The sequence below is a fragment of the Dermacentor albipictus genome, chromosome 1 (genome assembly GCF_038994185.2).
Source record: "Dermacentor albipictus isolate Rhodes 1998 colony chromosome 1, USDA_Dalb.pri_finalv2, whole genome shotgun sequence".
Taxonomy (NCBI): domain Eukaryota; kingdom Metazoa; phylum Arthropoda; class Arachnida; order Ixodida; family Ixodidae; genus Dermacentor; species Dermacentor albipictus.
The window spans coordinates 249,511,427-249,525,414 of NC_091821.1; the positions used below are offsets into that span (position 1 = coordinate 249,511,427).

At 44.2% G+C, this 13,988-nt stretch overlaps 1 protein-coding gene across 4 annotated transcripts in view; it reads left to right on the forward strand.

Annotated features, from left to right (window-relative positions):
- CycJ (Cyclin J) overlaps nucleotides 1-13,988 on the forward strand; it is a 30,306-nt gene that overhangs the window by 10,866 nt on the left and 5,452 nt on the right. For 2 of the 4 annotated variants that reach the window (XM_065430227.2, XM_065430220.2), the window contains one exon: nucleotides 10,064-10,391. In XM_065430227.2, the coding sequence (XP_065286299.1) occupies nucleotides 10,112-10,391 (280 nt within the window). In that variant the 5' untranslated portion in view covers nucleotides 10,064-10,111. Of the gene's footprint in view, nucleotides 1-844; nucleotides 932-1,002; nucleotides 1,025-10,063; nucleotides 10,392-13,988 lie in introns of those variants that run through there. The other 2 variants (XM_065430232.1, XM_065430241.1) reach the window with 2 other exon arrangements.

Here is a 13,988-nt window from a genome sequence, read left to right on the forward strand (position 1 = left end):
TGCCCTTCATCCCCGCGCTGTTGTTTATAACGTACAAGGTAGTGATGGAAAGGGTGCTAGAAGGAATCAATATCGGGTGTAATCAATAACAAACAGGCGGGCACGATAGTGGAGTAGCAGTTTCCAGGATTGTTCTATGCGGACGACATTGTGTTGTTTGCGAACCCGCAAAGTGGTATAGGCGCCGACTACGGGAGGGTGGGAGGGGGGGGGGGGGGTTGGTGCATGATAGTTGGTACTCTCTGTATAATTCACTCAGTAACCGAAAGGAGGCCAAGCCGGATTCACTCGAAATCAGAGTCAACAGCAGTCATGTGCAGCAGCGCTTATACTCGGGCTTACAGTATATATATATATATATATATATATATATATATATATATATATATATATATATTTGATTTGACGCGCGGCTGCTTCCGTAGTGTCGTCGGGACGCCTCAATAGAGAGTTGTATATTAGGGGGACACAAGCGTTGGCAGTGGTGTACCAACTATTTCTAGAATGGGGGGAAGTGGGGGCAAACCGTAGACGATCTGACCTCTTGCTCTCTCTCTCTCTCTCTCCCATATATATACATATATATATTGTGAATTACTATTACAATAAGTCAAATAGCCTGGAAATGCTGCTGTAAGTTATATTGTTGTGCCACACTGTGTGCCTGTATCGAGGCAACAGGCGCTCCCCCCTTCCCCTCCCCCTCATTCTTCTGAAGTGGTCACCCTTGTGACAACCTGCTAAGTTCCTCAAAACTGCCAGCCCCTTTCCGTGGTTCTAACTGAGGAGTTCGGGGGCACAGAGCACTTCGACAAATCCACTGACAGCCTTCAAAATTCCACAGAACTGCTGTCCTCTTGCCGTGGAGACCGGTGGTATGCGCCTTGGACTACTGCGACAAAAGAAGGCGATGCGGTTGACGTCGGCACAGGTCTTGCCTCGTTCCTGCCAAAGGGATTTAAGGCAGAACCGGCCCATTGTTAGAGAGATAGTCGCCACCAGCCGCCCCATCGGTCTGGTGCGCGTATGTATATACATACTGTATAAAGCTTTTCATCTCCTCTTCGTCCGCTTCAAGAGTCCGTCTGTCGTATTCGACCCCGAATCGCTATAGTATCTATATTTAACAGACAGGGACCTATTTATCACTCACACATGGTGAACCACAGGGCCCCAAAAATTATCTGAATTTGCATTTATCTCTTGCAACTAGGTATATAATATCTCCAAGATGATACAGGGACAAAAGGCAATGAGTGCCCCACAGTTGACCTGGATCCCGCCCGGTAGCAGCAGTACAGTGCACGTGAAGAATGCAGATTTGCTACAGAAAATATGAATAATTAAACAAAGAATTGTGATTATTGTTTAAATCTACAGCGTAAATTAATCGCTAGTTTAGGTAACAGTATTGTCAAGGTTATGTGCAATGAAGTACAATCAACATAAATTACTTGCAATGTTCACACACACACACACACAAAAATTGACTCGCCATCCCGGCCCTGCAACAGTGGTCCTCCAGCGAAGCTGTTGAAAACCACCACTACAACTGCTGAGGGGGTTATGCAATGGTTTATTGTTTTATAATCCCCCTACCCCCACTCAGTTACCGCTAGATTTGATATCTGTTGAGTTAACAGTTCTTACAGGGCAACGGGATAAATTCTTTGTTTGCAAAGCACATTCATGAAGCACCGGATAGCTTACATGCGTAATAACCTAGAAATGTCATAATTAGTGCCCTATCTCTGAAGTTTACCGACATTTTGCACATAATGCACTCTTTATTTTCGGCAAATATAAGCAAAATATCTTGTTCACTGAGGACATCACTGAAACTAAGATGGAATATGTTATGACGCCTGAAAATAGGGAAAGAAAAACGATGGCTCATTAATTATTCGCAACGCTTTTAACAACACCAGGACCGTAAAAATTTTGTCGCACATTGCAGTTACCATGTACACTGTAGTAATGGGCAACTTTAATGCAAAAGTGGAGAAAAAGCAGGCTGGTGAAGAAGCAATTGGCAACTACGGTGTCGATTCTAGGAATGCTAGAGGAGGTATGCTGGTAGAATTCGCGGAAAGGAATAAGCTGCGAATGATGAACACCTTCTTCAGGAAGAGTAGCAACAGAAAGTGGACCTGGAAAAGCCCTAATGGTGAAACAAGAAATGAAATAGACTTCATACTTTCTGCCAATCCCAGCATAGTGCAGAATGTAGAAGTGTTAGGTAGGGTAAAGTCTAGAGAAACAGTAAAATTGGTCGGGAAAAAACAGGCCAACCTGGATGCAGTATGGGTAAAAGCATACCAATTCATGCTGGTACTTGCAGACAAATATGCAGCCTTAGAACAGAGAGATGAAGATGACATAGAGGTAATGAATGGAACCATAACTAGGCTGGCTTCAGAAGCAGCAATTGAAGTGGGAGGTAAGGCACCAAGGAAACCAGTAGGTAAGCTCTCCCAAGTAACAGGACCTAATAAAGAAGCGACAAAGAATGAAAGTGTCCAACTCAAGAGATCAGATAGAATTTGCAGAACTATCAAAACTGATCAGTAAGGAGAAAATACGGGATATTCCAAAATTATAACGTGAGACTGAGGAAGCAGTAAAAAAATGCACGCAGCATATAGGACAAACCAAGATGTATGCACTGAAAGATAAGCAGGGTAATATCGGCAACCTCGAAGATAGTAAAAGCAGCCCGGAGAATTCTTTACTGACCTGTACAGTGCCCAGAGTAGCCAAGGTACCTCCATTGAAAATAGTAATGAACATGTTACAGAGGCTCCTTCTATAACTTGCGACGAAGTTAAAAGGGCCTTAGCAGACATGAAATTAGGAAAGGCGGCAGGAGAAGATGCAATAACAGTCGATTTAATCAAAGATGGAGGAGACATCATGCTTGAAAAACTGGCGGCCCTTTATATGAACTGTCTATTGACTTCAATGGTCCCAGAGAACTGGAATAACGCCAACATTATACTAATCCGCAAAAAGGGAGACGTTAAATAATTGAAAAATTATAGGCCCACTAGCTTACTTCCAGTATTATATATAATAATAACCAAGATAATTTCCAGTAGAATAAGGGCTACACTGAACTTCATTCAAGCGAGGGAACAAGCTGGCTTCACAAAGGGATACTCTACAATGGATCACATCCATGTCATCAATCAAGTAATCGAGAAATCCGCAGAGTACAATCAGCCTCGAAAAGTAATTTGATTCAGTGGAAATACTAGCAATCAGAGGAATTACGTAATCAAGGAGTACAAGATGCTTATGTAAATATATTGCGATATATCTACAGATTCCACAGTTACCTTAATCCTCCACAAGAAAAGTAGGAAGATGCCTATAAAGGAAGGGGTCAGTCAAGGAGACACAATCTCTCCAGAGCTATTCACTGTGTGCCATCGAAGAAGTATTCCAGCTATTAAACAGGGAAGGCTTAGGAGTGAGGATCAATGGCAAATATCTCGGCAACCTTCGATTTGCAGATGACATTGTCCTGTTCGGCAACACTGGGGACGAGTTACAATAAATGATTGAGGAGCTTAACAGAGATGGTTCTCGAGGTGAACAGTGGTGGCAGCGGATGCTGCACAGTGAAGTGCTGGCGGACCAACTCAGGGCTATCCAGAGGGCCCGTGTGACGGCAGAGGGGCTCTGTCATATGTCCGCATTTCCTTTCTCTAACGCGGCGAGCCCGGTACTTTCCAGTAACGAACGAGATGCGCGTTATCAGCATGACATAGCATTCCCGACAGGAAAGTAGCGGGCGCGGCGTTTTCAAGAAAGGAAACGCAAGCAAGGCAAATGACGATTACTGTTGTGTGGCAGATATACACCCCAAAGGGCGTGAACTTTTTTTACAGTGTTGTGTGGCAAATATACACCCCAAAGGATGTAAACTTTTTTACAGTGTTGTGGGACAGATAGGACCCAAAGGGTGTAGACTTAAGAGTACATGGTAGCTATGCGTAGCGTTAAGTTATGATGGCTGTGCCACCATAGCTTAACGCTACCGTCTCAGTTTAGCGTACGTGGGCAAAGTTGGCAGGTTGCCACGCCGGCGTAATGGTATACGGTTTTGCTATACACCAAAAACAGTTACCCGCCGCTAAACTGTAGGTTGCTCAGTGGCTATGGTGTTGAGCTGCTGAGCACGAGGTCGCGGGATCGAATCCCGGCCACGGCGGCCGCATTTCGATGGAGGCGAAATGCGAAAACACCCGTGTATTTAGATTTAGGTGCACGTTAAAGAACCCCAGGTGGTCAAAATTTCCGGAGTCCTCCACTACGGCGTGCCTCATAATCAGAAAGTGGTTTTGGCACGTAAAGCCCCACAATTAAAGAAACAGTTGCACCCTTTAGGGTGTATATTTGCCATGCAACGATAATCGTCATCTCTCTTGCCTGCTTTTCGTTTCTCTAATGCTGCGAGCCCGGTAGTTCCAAGTCACGAACGGCATGCGGGTTATCAGCATGACAGAGCATTCTCGACAGGAAAGTAGCGAGCGCAGTGTTTTCAACAAAGGAAACACAAGCAAAGACATATGAAGATTATTGTGTGGCAAATATACACCCCAAAGGATGCAACTGTTTTTAGAGTATACTGTACGCTAACGACAGCGTACAGACATTTTTCTCCTGAAGTCGTGAAGCACACAGATAATTTTATTTAATTTCGTTCGCGTGCGTCTGCACACTCAAGAAAACGGAGTATAGTAGAGCCATGTTTCTTTCCAATGGTGTTTTAAATATGCATGATGCTCAAGAAATGTGCTACTTGGCAGTAAGAGTATATTGTACAGATGGCTTGTTTCGAATCAACAATTTTCGAAATGCTAACTGGTTGAAGTATTAACCAGTCTCACTGAAGTAACCCGCTCAAGGCGTGGCTACCTGAACTAATGGAAAAGCCGATGGTTGAATCCAGAAAGACTGCAATATACGATGTAATGGGCACACATTTTTTTTTTTTCAGTTTCGACTTATTCTGCAGTTTAGATACATCAGCAGTCAGTTGCCATTTCCAGGCAGCCTCCCTCCCAAGGGCTCAGCGGGCTAACCATAGCCCAATGCTGTTTAGCTTCGGTGATCCGATAAGAACTGGCTCACAGACAGCTCGCATGGCCCGAACACAGTGGAGCGCATACAGGATGTTTCACGTAACTTGAACTAAGCACATTAAAAAAGTGGCTAACCGCAGCTGGATGAAACTAACGACTCATGGTTTGCTGTGATGTGACACTCCTCAAAGTCAGTGGCGTAGCTAGGTCCTCTGGCACCCGGGGCCCATAGGTCTTCTGTCACCCCCCCTCCCCCCCGGGTGTAGTCGAGGAACGCGAGGATATCAACAAGTTCCGGGTGTCTTCATACGTATATGACACCCCCCCCCCCTCCCCCCCGCTGGCCCCTTGCACCCGGGGCCCACGGCCCCCCGTCCCCCCCCTGTTGCTACGCCACTGCTCAAAGTATTTCTTTATATTCCACTTAGTTAAAACTGGTCAACTATTCAAAAATTGTAATACTCACTTTAGGGACAAGGGTGCATTTTGTTACGTTGTAGAGGTGGTTCAGAAATGACGAATTCAATTTTTGTGACAACGTATACATGATGCGTGGCGATTTTTTCCGGCGCTTAAACAAAAAGCCCACGAAATATGAAATAAAACCACGTGACTGTTCGCATGCACTATCATATTGCAGCGCTCTCAAGAGTGCTTCGAGCCCATCACTTATCAGGGATGACGGTGCTCCCTTTCCGTCTACTAACTTTATGCTTTCCGTGTGCCACCGTCAAAGACGCTGACGCACTGTGAAGCCGATGCCTAGAGCCATGGCCGCTCACTTCGCCACGGTCCGCGCGCATGATTCTTTCGCACGAAGCACGGTTGAGAGCGCTGAGAACGCATGAGCTCATTGAGAACGCGTGAGCGCAGTCACGCGCTTTCATTTCATATTTCGCGGCTTTCTTTAAAGGGACACTAAAGTGAAAATAAGTGATTTCCAAAAAAAAAAAATTATGAGGTTTTACGTGCCAAAACCACTTCCTTATTATGAGGCACGCCGTAGTGGAGGACTCCGGAAATTTCGACCACCTGGGGTTCTTTAGCGTGCACCTAAATATAAGTACACGGGTGTTTTCGCATTTCGCCCCCATCGAAATGCGGCCACCGTGGCCGGGATTCCATGCCGCGACCTCGTGCTCAGCAGACCAACACTATATATATATATATATATAGCCACTGAGCAACCACGGCGGGTAAAAATGATTTCTTCTGCATCAGTAAATTACCGTTCTACAACACCAAAAACAACACTCTTACAACGATAAGACGTTTGGTAAGCCAGAAAAAGCGCAAGAACGAGATACGGGTAGCGACGCCTACTTAAGTTCCCGCACCTGCAGGGGGGCTGTGACGTCTTGGATTTTGATGGCATCTTCTAGGGCTTACTAAATATATATAGCGGTACAGATTGACTACATCGTGTTCTAAAGGAACTAAATATTAAACATGGCATGTTTCGGGAACCTTTATTCAGCCAACGCGGCCCAAATGCGAAAACATACTTTGGAATCCCTGACGTCACGCTGACGTGCCGGCGCTGGGGTTTTGGCGCGAAATTCAAATACTGATACTTGAACCTTCATTTTCTCATCTAATAATCAAACTATTTTTTTGAAATAACTGCCTGCAGGGTTCTCAAACAATGCTTCATTAGTCTAAACTGATTTATTGTTTCGCTTTAGTGTCCCTTTAAAGGCCGAAAAAAAATTACCGACGATTACGTTACTTCCTAATGCGAAATTTGAGCGCAGCAAATGCGAGCCTTTGTTTGCGTTTGGCCTCGGCCTCGGCCGCGCGAACGGTAGAGTCTTCTCTGCGACGGCGATGAGCTTCTGCTTCAGCCTCGCTTACTGCTGGTTGCTCTCGACGGCGGCGATGAGCCTCCGCTTCGGCGGCGCGAACTGCAGGGTCTTCTCGGCGGCGGCGATGAGCTTCTGCTTCAGCCTCGCTTACTGCTGGTTGCTCTCGACGGCGGCGATGAGCCTCCGCTTCGGCGGCGCGAACGGCAGGGTCTTCTCGGCGGCAGCGCTTAGCCTCTGCTTCGGCGACGCGTACTCCTGGATCATCTCGACGGCGGCGACGGTAAGCTTCTGCTTCGGCGGCACGCACCTCTGGATTCTGACGGCGACGGCGCTGGGCCTCTGCTCTGGCAGCTCGTTTAGCAGCAGCAGCAGCAGCAGACGGAGGACTTCCATCGGTCGTCTCGCTCATGGCTCAGAAAGAACTGGCAGATAATTTCGCAGTGGCGAACGGCAGCGGCAATTTCGGCTCGGGCGGTGCACATATACAGATCCGCCGCCACCGATCTGGCTCTCTGATTGCCACCGCACAGGGCGAACGGCAGCGGCAATTTCGGCTCGGGCGGTGCACATATACAGATCCGCCGCCACCGATCTGGCTCTCTGATTGCCACCGCACAGGGGTTGCATTGGAGGAGGAGCGAAGAAAGGAATTAAGTTCGAGCCGGCGCTTTGACAACCGGAGACTCGCAGGAAGAGGGGGGAGGGGGGTGGCGTGTACACCCAGCGGCAAACGATGGGGGCAGAAGCGCGCGCAGCAAGCGGACAACACGATAAAGGGAGGAGGGAAGAGATAGCAGCGACTGACTGATGCCGCTGACGCCGATAGTGAGTCAACCCCAGCTGCGGAGTTGGTTTCAGGGACAACGCCGCCGATGCCGACACAAACAATATGATACCCTCGCTTCCGCAGCGCTAAGAACCAGGTCTAGCCGTGGGAAGGTGGTCACGTATTCGTTGACGTGCCGGGGCCTACGTGAAATAACCGGCGCGTCGGCAACTGAAGAGCACCCTATCCGCCACACAAGAACAGGGGGGGGGGGGACCCTTTCCTCCTCTTTCTGCATGGCGGCGACGGTGTTCCATGCAGTCACGTTATCTTGACTCTCTAGCGGCGTCAGCGGCATCCAGCGGTATCAGTCGGTCGCTGCTAGCGCTGGGGGGATGAAAGGGGGGCGGAGCTGGTTACGAGGCCGACGAAAACGCCGACGACGATGCGAAACCCAGGAACGGACGCCAAAGAGCTGCGCTCTAAAAAATCACCACGTAGCATATATGTTGCTGTAAAAAACTGCATCCGTTGTTTCTGAATCCCCTCGATCTACAACGTAACATACAAAACGCACTTGGCCATAAAGTGAATATTAAAAACTTTGCATGCATAACTGATCTTAGTTAAGTAATTAAGCAGAATATAAAAATAACTCGATGGAGCGCAACATGACGGTAAACCATATGTCATTGGTTTCATTCAGCTGTTGTTAACCACTTTAAAAATCCTTTTTTCAAGTTACGTGAAACACCCTGCATATGCGTTGGCAATCTCAGAGGTCATAATCTCCGAGGGCCGCATAGAGAAGGTGCCATAATGCCGCAGAAAGTATAGATGCAGCCGCATAAGAGATCCAGCAGCAGTGTGTTATTGTAAAAGCAAATGACGCCGCATTTGTCCAAACAGACTCTTCCTTCAAGTATTAATTGGGAGTGCACTTTCTTGATCAATATAACAAATCGTAAGACATCAATAGGAGTGTCACATCTTTACAGTGGTAGTGCCAAGTACCAATCCTTTCAAATGTTTACATTCTTTTCTCGCTTATAAAAGCCATGTACTCAATAAAAAATACACTCGGGACATAATCTTGGAACCACTGATAGCTCAAGCGAAGGGATTATCTGCATCCTCCCCCAATCCTTTTTTTTTCTCACACATGAGTGGATCTTGGTATATATGGTGAGCAGAAAATTTATGCACTGACAGAATTGAAGACACAGTCAGCTCTCAATCCCCTCCCAACCCCCAACCCCCTTGATGCTACCACTGGATCCACTCCTGCAGCACCACTAATCTGTCACTTATGTTTGACTTGAATGTGCACGTGCCTCACTGTTTTCCAGTATTTAGGACATGCTGAGTCACCTAATTGAGAGAATATGCCTGTCCAGTCAGCACAGAGGCAACACACTTCAATGGTGGGCTTGATCTAGTGATGGTAATTTCGCAGTCAGCTTCAAATAAATAGAATTACCTATATATCATGACCTGTAATGAAGCTTTAATTATCATGAATGTACAACATTACAGTGCAATCACCAACTCCCAAGTTATTACAAAATTAAATGAGACAAAAACAAAGCAGCTTCTTTTCCAGCAGGTCCAGCATATTTTATAATTTACAGCATCGTACCATTTGAAAGAATAAAGCACAATTAATAAAACTCTCAATGTAGTTACAGTGTGAAAAAATCATTGTGCACCAAGATCAATAAAATTTTGTTGGTAGATTTTTTGGGGGCTTTAATGGGTTAAAAGCCTTAATAGGCAGTAGATGTTCAATACAGTGTACTAAGCTCATTGTTTGAGCCAATTTTGCCACAATACAGCTGCTATGCAAATCTCAAAATTAACTTCCTTGGAATACAACCCACAACATAGATTAGTTCAGTAAAAGGGATAGGCTTGTATTTGTCTGCTTTGTTCTGGTTTTGTCGTAAACCACAGTGTATATGATTGTTTTGGACAAACTGGGCAAATACTGTTCCACATAAGCTATTATACAAAACCTACCATTGAAGTCACCTTTGCATGAAATCTGGGCATGAACAAGCAAATTGTAAAGATGGTAGAAGCATGTGTGACTTTCTCCACTGGCTATGCCTTTTTTGGCATAGTTACTCACTGAATGCCTTGCAAGTGGGAAAGCCTGTGGGAAATGCAGATTCCACAATACAAAAAAATCTAATAATCTAACCAATGCAAAAGACTTTGCTCTGTTCATTTTCACTATAACATCATGCATGTACCATCTTTAGATGTGGTAGGCGAAACTTTCAGTAAAGCCACATTTCCAGCTAACACAGTCTAGTCTTTCATGGTGCAAATGAAACCATTTCTTAATGCTGTCTCTAACAGTTACTATGCATGCAGTCTATACCTGCTTCCTTCTACAGCCTTCTCCCCGACAGATTTCAGCCAGCTGTTGCCCCTAAGAGCCAGCAATGACGTTTGTTGAAAGGTGGTGGCTCACAGACTACACAGCAGAAATATATGTGTACTTGCGCCAGCGGGAGCGGCGACGGATGACCTACAAATGTCAGTCCCCTCAGCTCCACTACCGCAGATCACTTGTGACCTTCATCAGTGACATCTGCGGCCGCATGGACTTCTGTGTCCTGGTCAAGCATCTCTCTGTGCACCTTTTGGATTTCTACATGGATAGCCACAATGTTGGCGCAGAGCAGCTACAGCTTCTTGCTTTGGGCTGTATTGTAGTTGCAGGTTAGCACCTGTTGTGACAGATGTCAACTAGTATAACCTAGCAATGTTACGTAGCTAGACTTGCTCGCCCTATCGTCATGAAGTGACAAATCGTAACATAGGTGGGCTTGCAAAGTTGCATAGATTAAATGAGTTAATTGGCTCACATTATTGACCTTTAATGTTGTATATGCCAGAAATATGCCTATATTCTAGACTAATAGGTTACTGAACACAATTTCCTGTTCAGTGTGTGCACCAGAGTTTAGGGACTACAAGGGTCACTTCTAATGTTATAAAACTATGTGCTTCAAGGGCTTCAGCACACTATGTGCAGTAAAGTTTATTTATTATGTTACAGGCATGAAAAAGGTATGTTTCATTGTAGATTAGCAGGATGTTAATTGCTGATTAATGTAATTAAGTAGCTTTTCTTATATATGGCAGCTATAATGAAATGTGCTGGTGATTATTTTCTGTTGCCTCGGTATTCTGCGGAAGTCGCCATGCAGTGTGAAATGAAAGCCAGGAATGCCAAGATATATGTATAGAACTTGGGATGCTGTATTATTGTCATTAGCATAAGCTGACAAGTTGGTGACAGATATTTAACGTAGGTACTTATCCTTTGTCAGCGTTTTTCCTTCCCAAAAAACTGTTGCGCTGTACCTATGTTAGTATGAACCAACTCGCCAAAATCAAGTTCTTGTTAGTGGCAGATAATTCAACAAAAATTTAAAAAAAAGTGACGGATGGATTTCAAGTAGCTTTTGTTCACTGAGAATATTTTGCCTCTGCCTAAGCATAATTCAATAGTGAAAACATAATTCTTTGCACAGATGAAAATTTCAGTGTCAGAGTGATTGCAACGATGCTACTGATAGTAACAAGCATTACCAGACACATTCAAGGAATAACAAACTTTGTGGTCCCATGAGTATTCTTTGTTTATGATCAAATAAATTGCAAAAAAATTAAACCCCTCGCCTTCCTTGGTACAGCCTCACAAAGCTTCCACAATGCCAGTATTTTGAAAGGAACTCTTTATTCCACTCCTTCTCTCACATGTGCAGGGAAGTGCACATGTGTAGACAAGTGCTGCAGCAGATCTGCATTCTGAGGTGGAAGTGTGCCATCTGTTTGAACATTTGTAGCAGTTGTGTATTTATTTTTGCAGGCTACACAAAGTACTAAGTATACATATGCTACTAAAAATACGCTTACTGTCAAGTACATACTTCGAGTACTCCCACTGACGTCGTGTGAAACGCCCAATCAGATTACTCACCTAAGTGATCTGCCGCCTCTGCCAATTCTACATAGAATGAGGAGAGGCTGCTGAAAATACAGTGAGTGGTGCTGCTGAGATCTGTAGTCATGCATATGTTTAGAGTCCAATAATAAATTACACACATAATAAGCAGAGCACCTAAATTTAGCCCTTGGTGATCACAAGGACCTCTCTTACTGACTCTGTACATTTGCACAAAATCTTTTTGGGATCCCTTCAAGAAAACAATGCAAGCTGTTGCAGTTTTAAAATCTCTTGTCACGAGAGGTTTTATTGTAAAATTCTTGCAAAAACAGTAGTGATTGTTGATTTTTTTGAATTCCATTTAGAATCTACAGTTTTAACATTTTTTATATGTATATGCCTTTTTGTGGCAATGTCAAAATATCTGCAGCTTTTGATACTGTTTTCTTTTATTTTTGAGACAGCAGCACATTTATACTTAACAGGCAAAATTTGAGATTGTCCTAGTAAGCTGCTTAGTAGTTTGGAACAATTGAGAAAAGCATATTGCATAAAAGAAGTCTGTTTATTTTAAGAAAGAAAATACTAAAGTTTTGGGAGCCAATAAAATGCTTTGTCTGCAGTTTCGAAAATAAATTTGTCAGGGCACAATATTCTGATCTCTGTCTTAAAAAGCCATAGAATTTTCACAATTTGTTAACCTTGCATGAGATTTAAAACATTGTGAAATGAGTTGAGACACATGTCCCCACCTCCAGTGATATATCATGTTTCTCTGTAAAGTCAGGGGTTTGCCCAAGAACTGTCTGGTCAGGTAAAGTCACAGTACAGCAATTATAAATCTTGTCACTGACCAACAAATGATGGAATTCACATCTCGATGCGCATACAAGAACCGTGCTCACAAAACAGAAAAGAAAAATGGCCATTGCTAAAACAGTTCATGTACTCTTCAATATGTGATGAAGTGACTTCGCATAGATGAGGTGAAGAAACATCTATTTTATTGTTTATTGGTCAGTGACAAGATTTATAATTGCTGTACTACCACGATCTTCACAAGAAAAATACATCATGTGAAAAAGTAAGCTTCATTCCTGCCAGAAGATGTGATTCCTACATTAAAGATTTCAACATGAGCAAAAATAGTTGTGGGACCACCTGGTTTGTTCTTATATTTCTGACATAACTGTCGGGTGCCTAAAACAAATACTCTTGCTTCTGCAATTGTGGTCTCTTCTGTTATTACTTGGCTTAAACAAATTAACGTTTCGGAATATGTTGGTGTGGAGCACAGGCTAGCTTGTGCTATGTATGTATGTGTAAGTGCTTAGTGACAGGAAAACAGCAGGTACATGTTTCAGGAAAATGGTGCATAAAAGAATGATAAGCTAATCTTGTTATATTCAGCTTTCATGTGCAGCTTTCCTGCCAGTGCCATGATGCATGTAGTCTTTGCTGCTTTCCTGCAGTACATGGCCTCAAGGCAGCCTTGAATAGAATGCCAATGCAAGTTTCAGTGTGTATTTTGCCAGTCTGACCCCTCCACTCTGATCCTAGAGTGAAATAGTTATCCTCACCTTCCTGCCCATTCATATCAAGGATTAAAGGAGTACCGACACATTTTTGACTTGTCATGCTCTTGCATTAAATGAAGGTCTACACCATATAACCCCCCCCCCCACCCAAAAAAACATCAGGAACCATTCCACTCTGTGAAGGTAGATGACCAGCTAAGCTGTATAGGACATCACACAGTGTTAGACAAGGGTAAATGTATTTGTTTTCATCATTTCGTAACGGTAGTGAGGATAGCTTTGTGATTACTGTGACATACCCTGACTAGCTCGGTTACAACCTTAGACAGAATCTTGGTTGAAGTTAAATCTATACACGACCATTTGTGAATAGTCGAGTGACTTGAATTGTGGCACTTAAAACCAAACTTTTCTAGCAAAAACTGAGTGAACCATTTCTTGTCTTTGTCTGGTTTTGAAATGTCCACATTGAAGTCTCCAATGTTGATCACAGTGGAGCTGGAGGAAACTAGCCACGAACGTGATTGGAGCGCGGACTAAAAGAGGGCAGTGCGTGCGTAGACATGGCCGAGGCTGCTCGCACACTAGCAAGTTGTAACAGAGTGGAACGGGTCAAGATTTATGTCTAACTATATGTGGCCTTCCCATAGCAACTGCAGAACACAAAGGAAATGCGCTGCTCAGGGCTATCCATTGCTTACGGGGGTATGAGCCATTGATGATAAAGGTTTTCGACATGCTGTTCAGTATGTTGTACGTGTGATTTGAAAGAATGTAAACCCTGTTCGCTTCACTTTGCTGGGCGCTTGTAGCCTCTGCATTGCG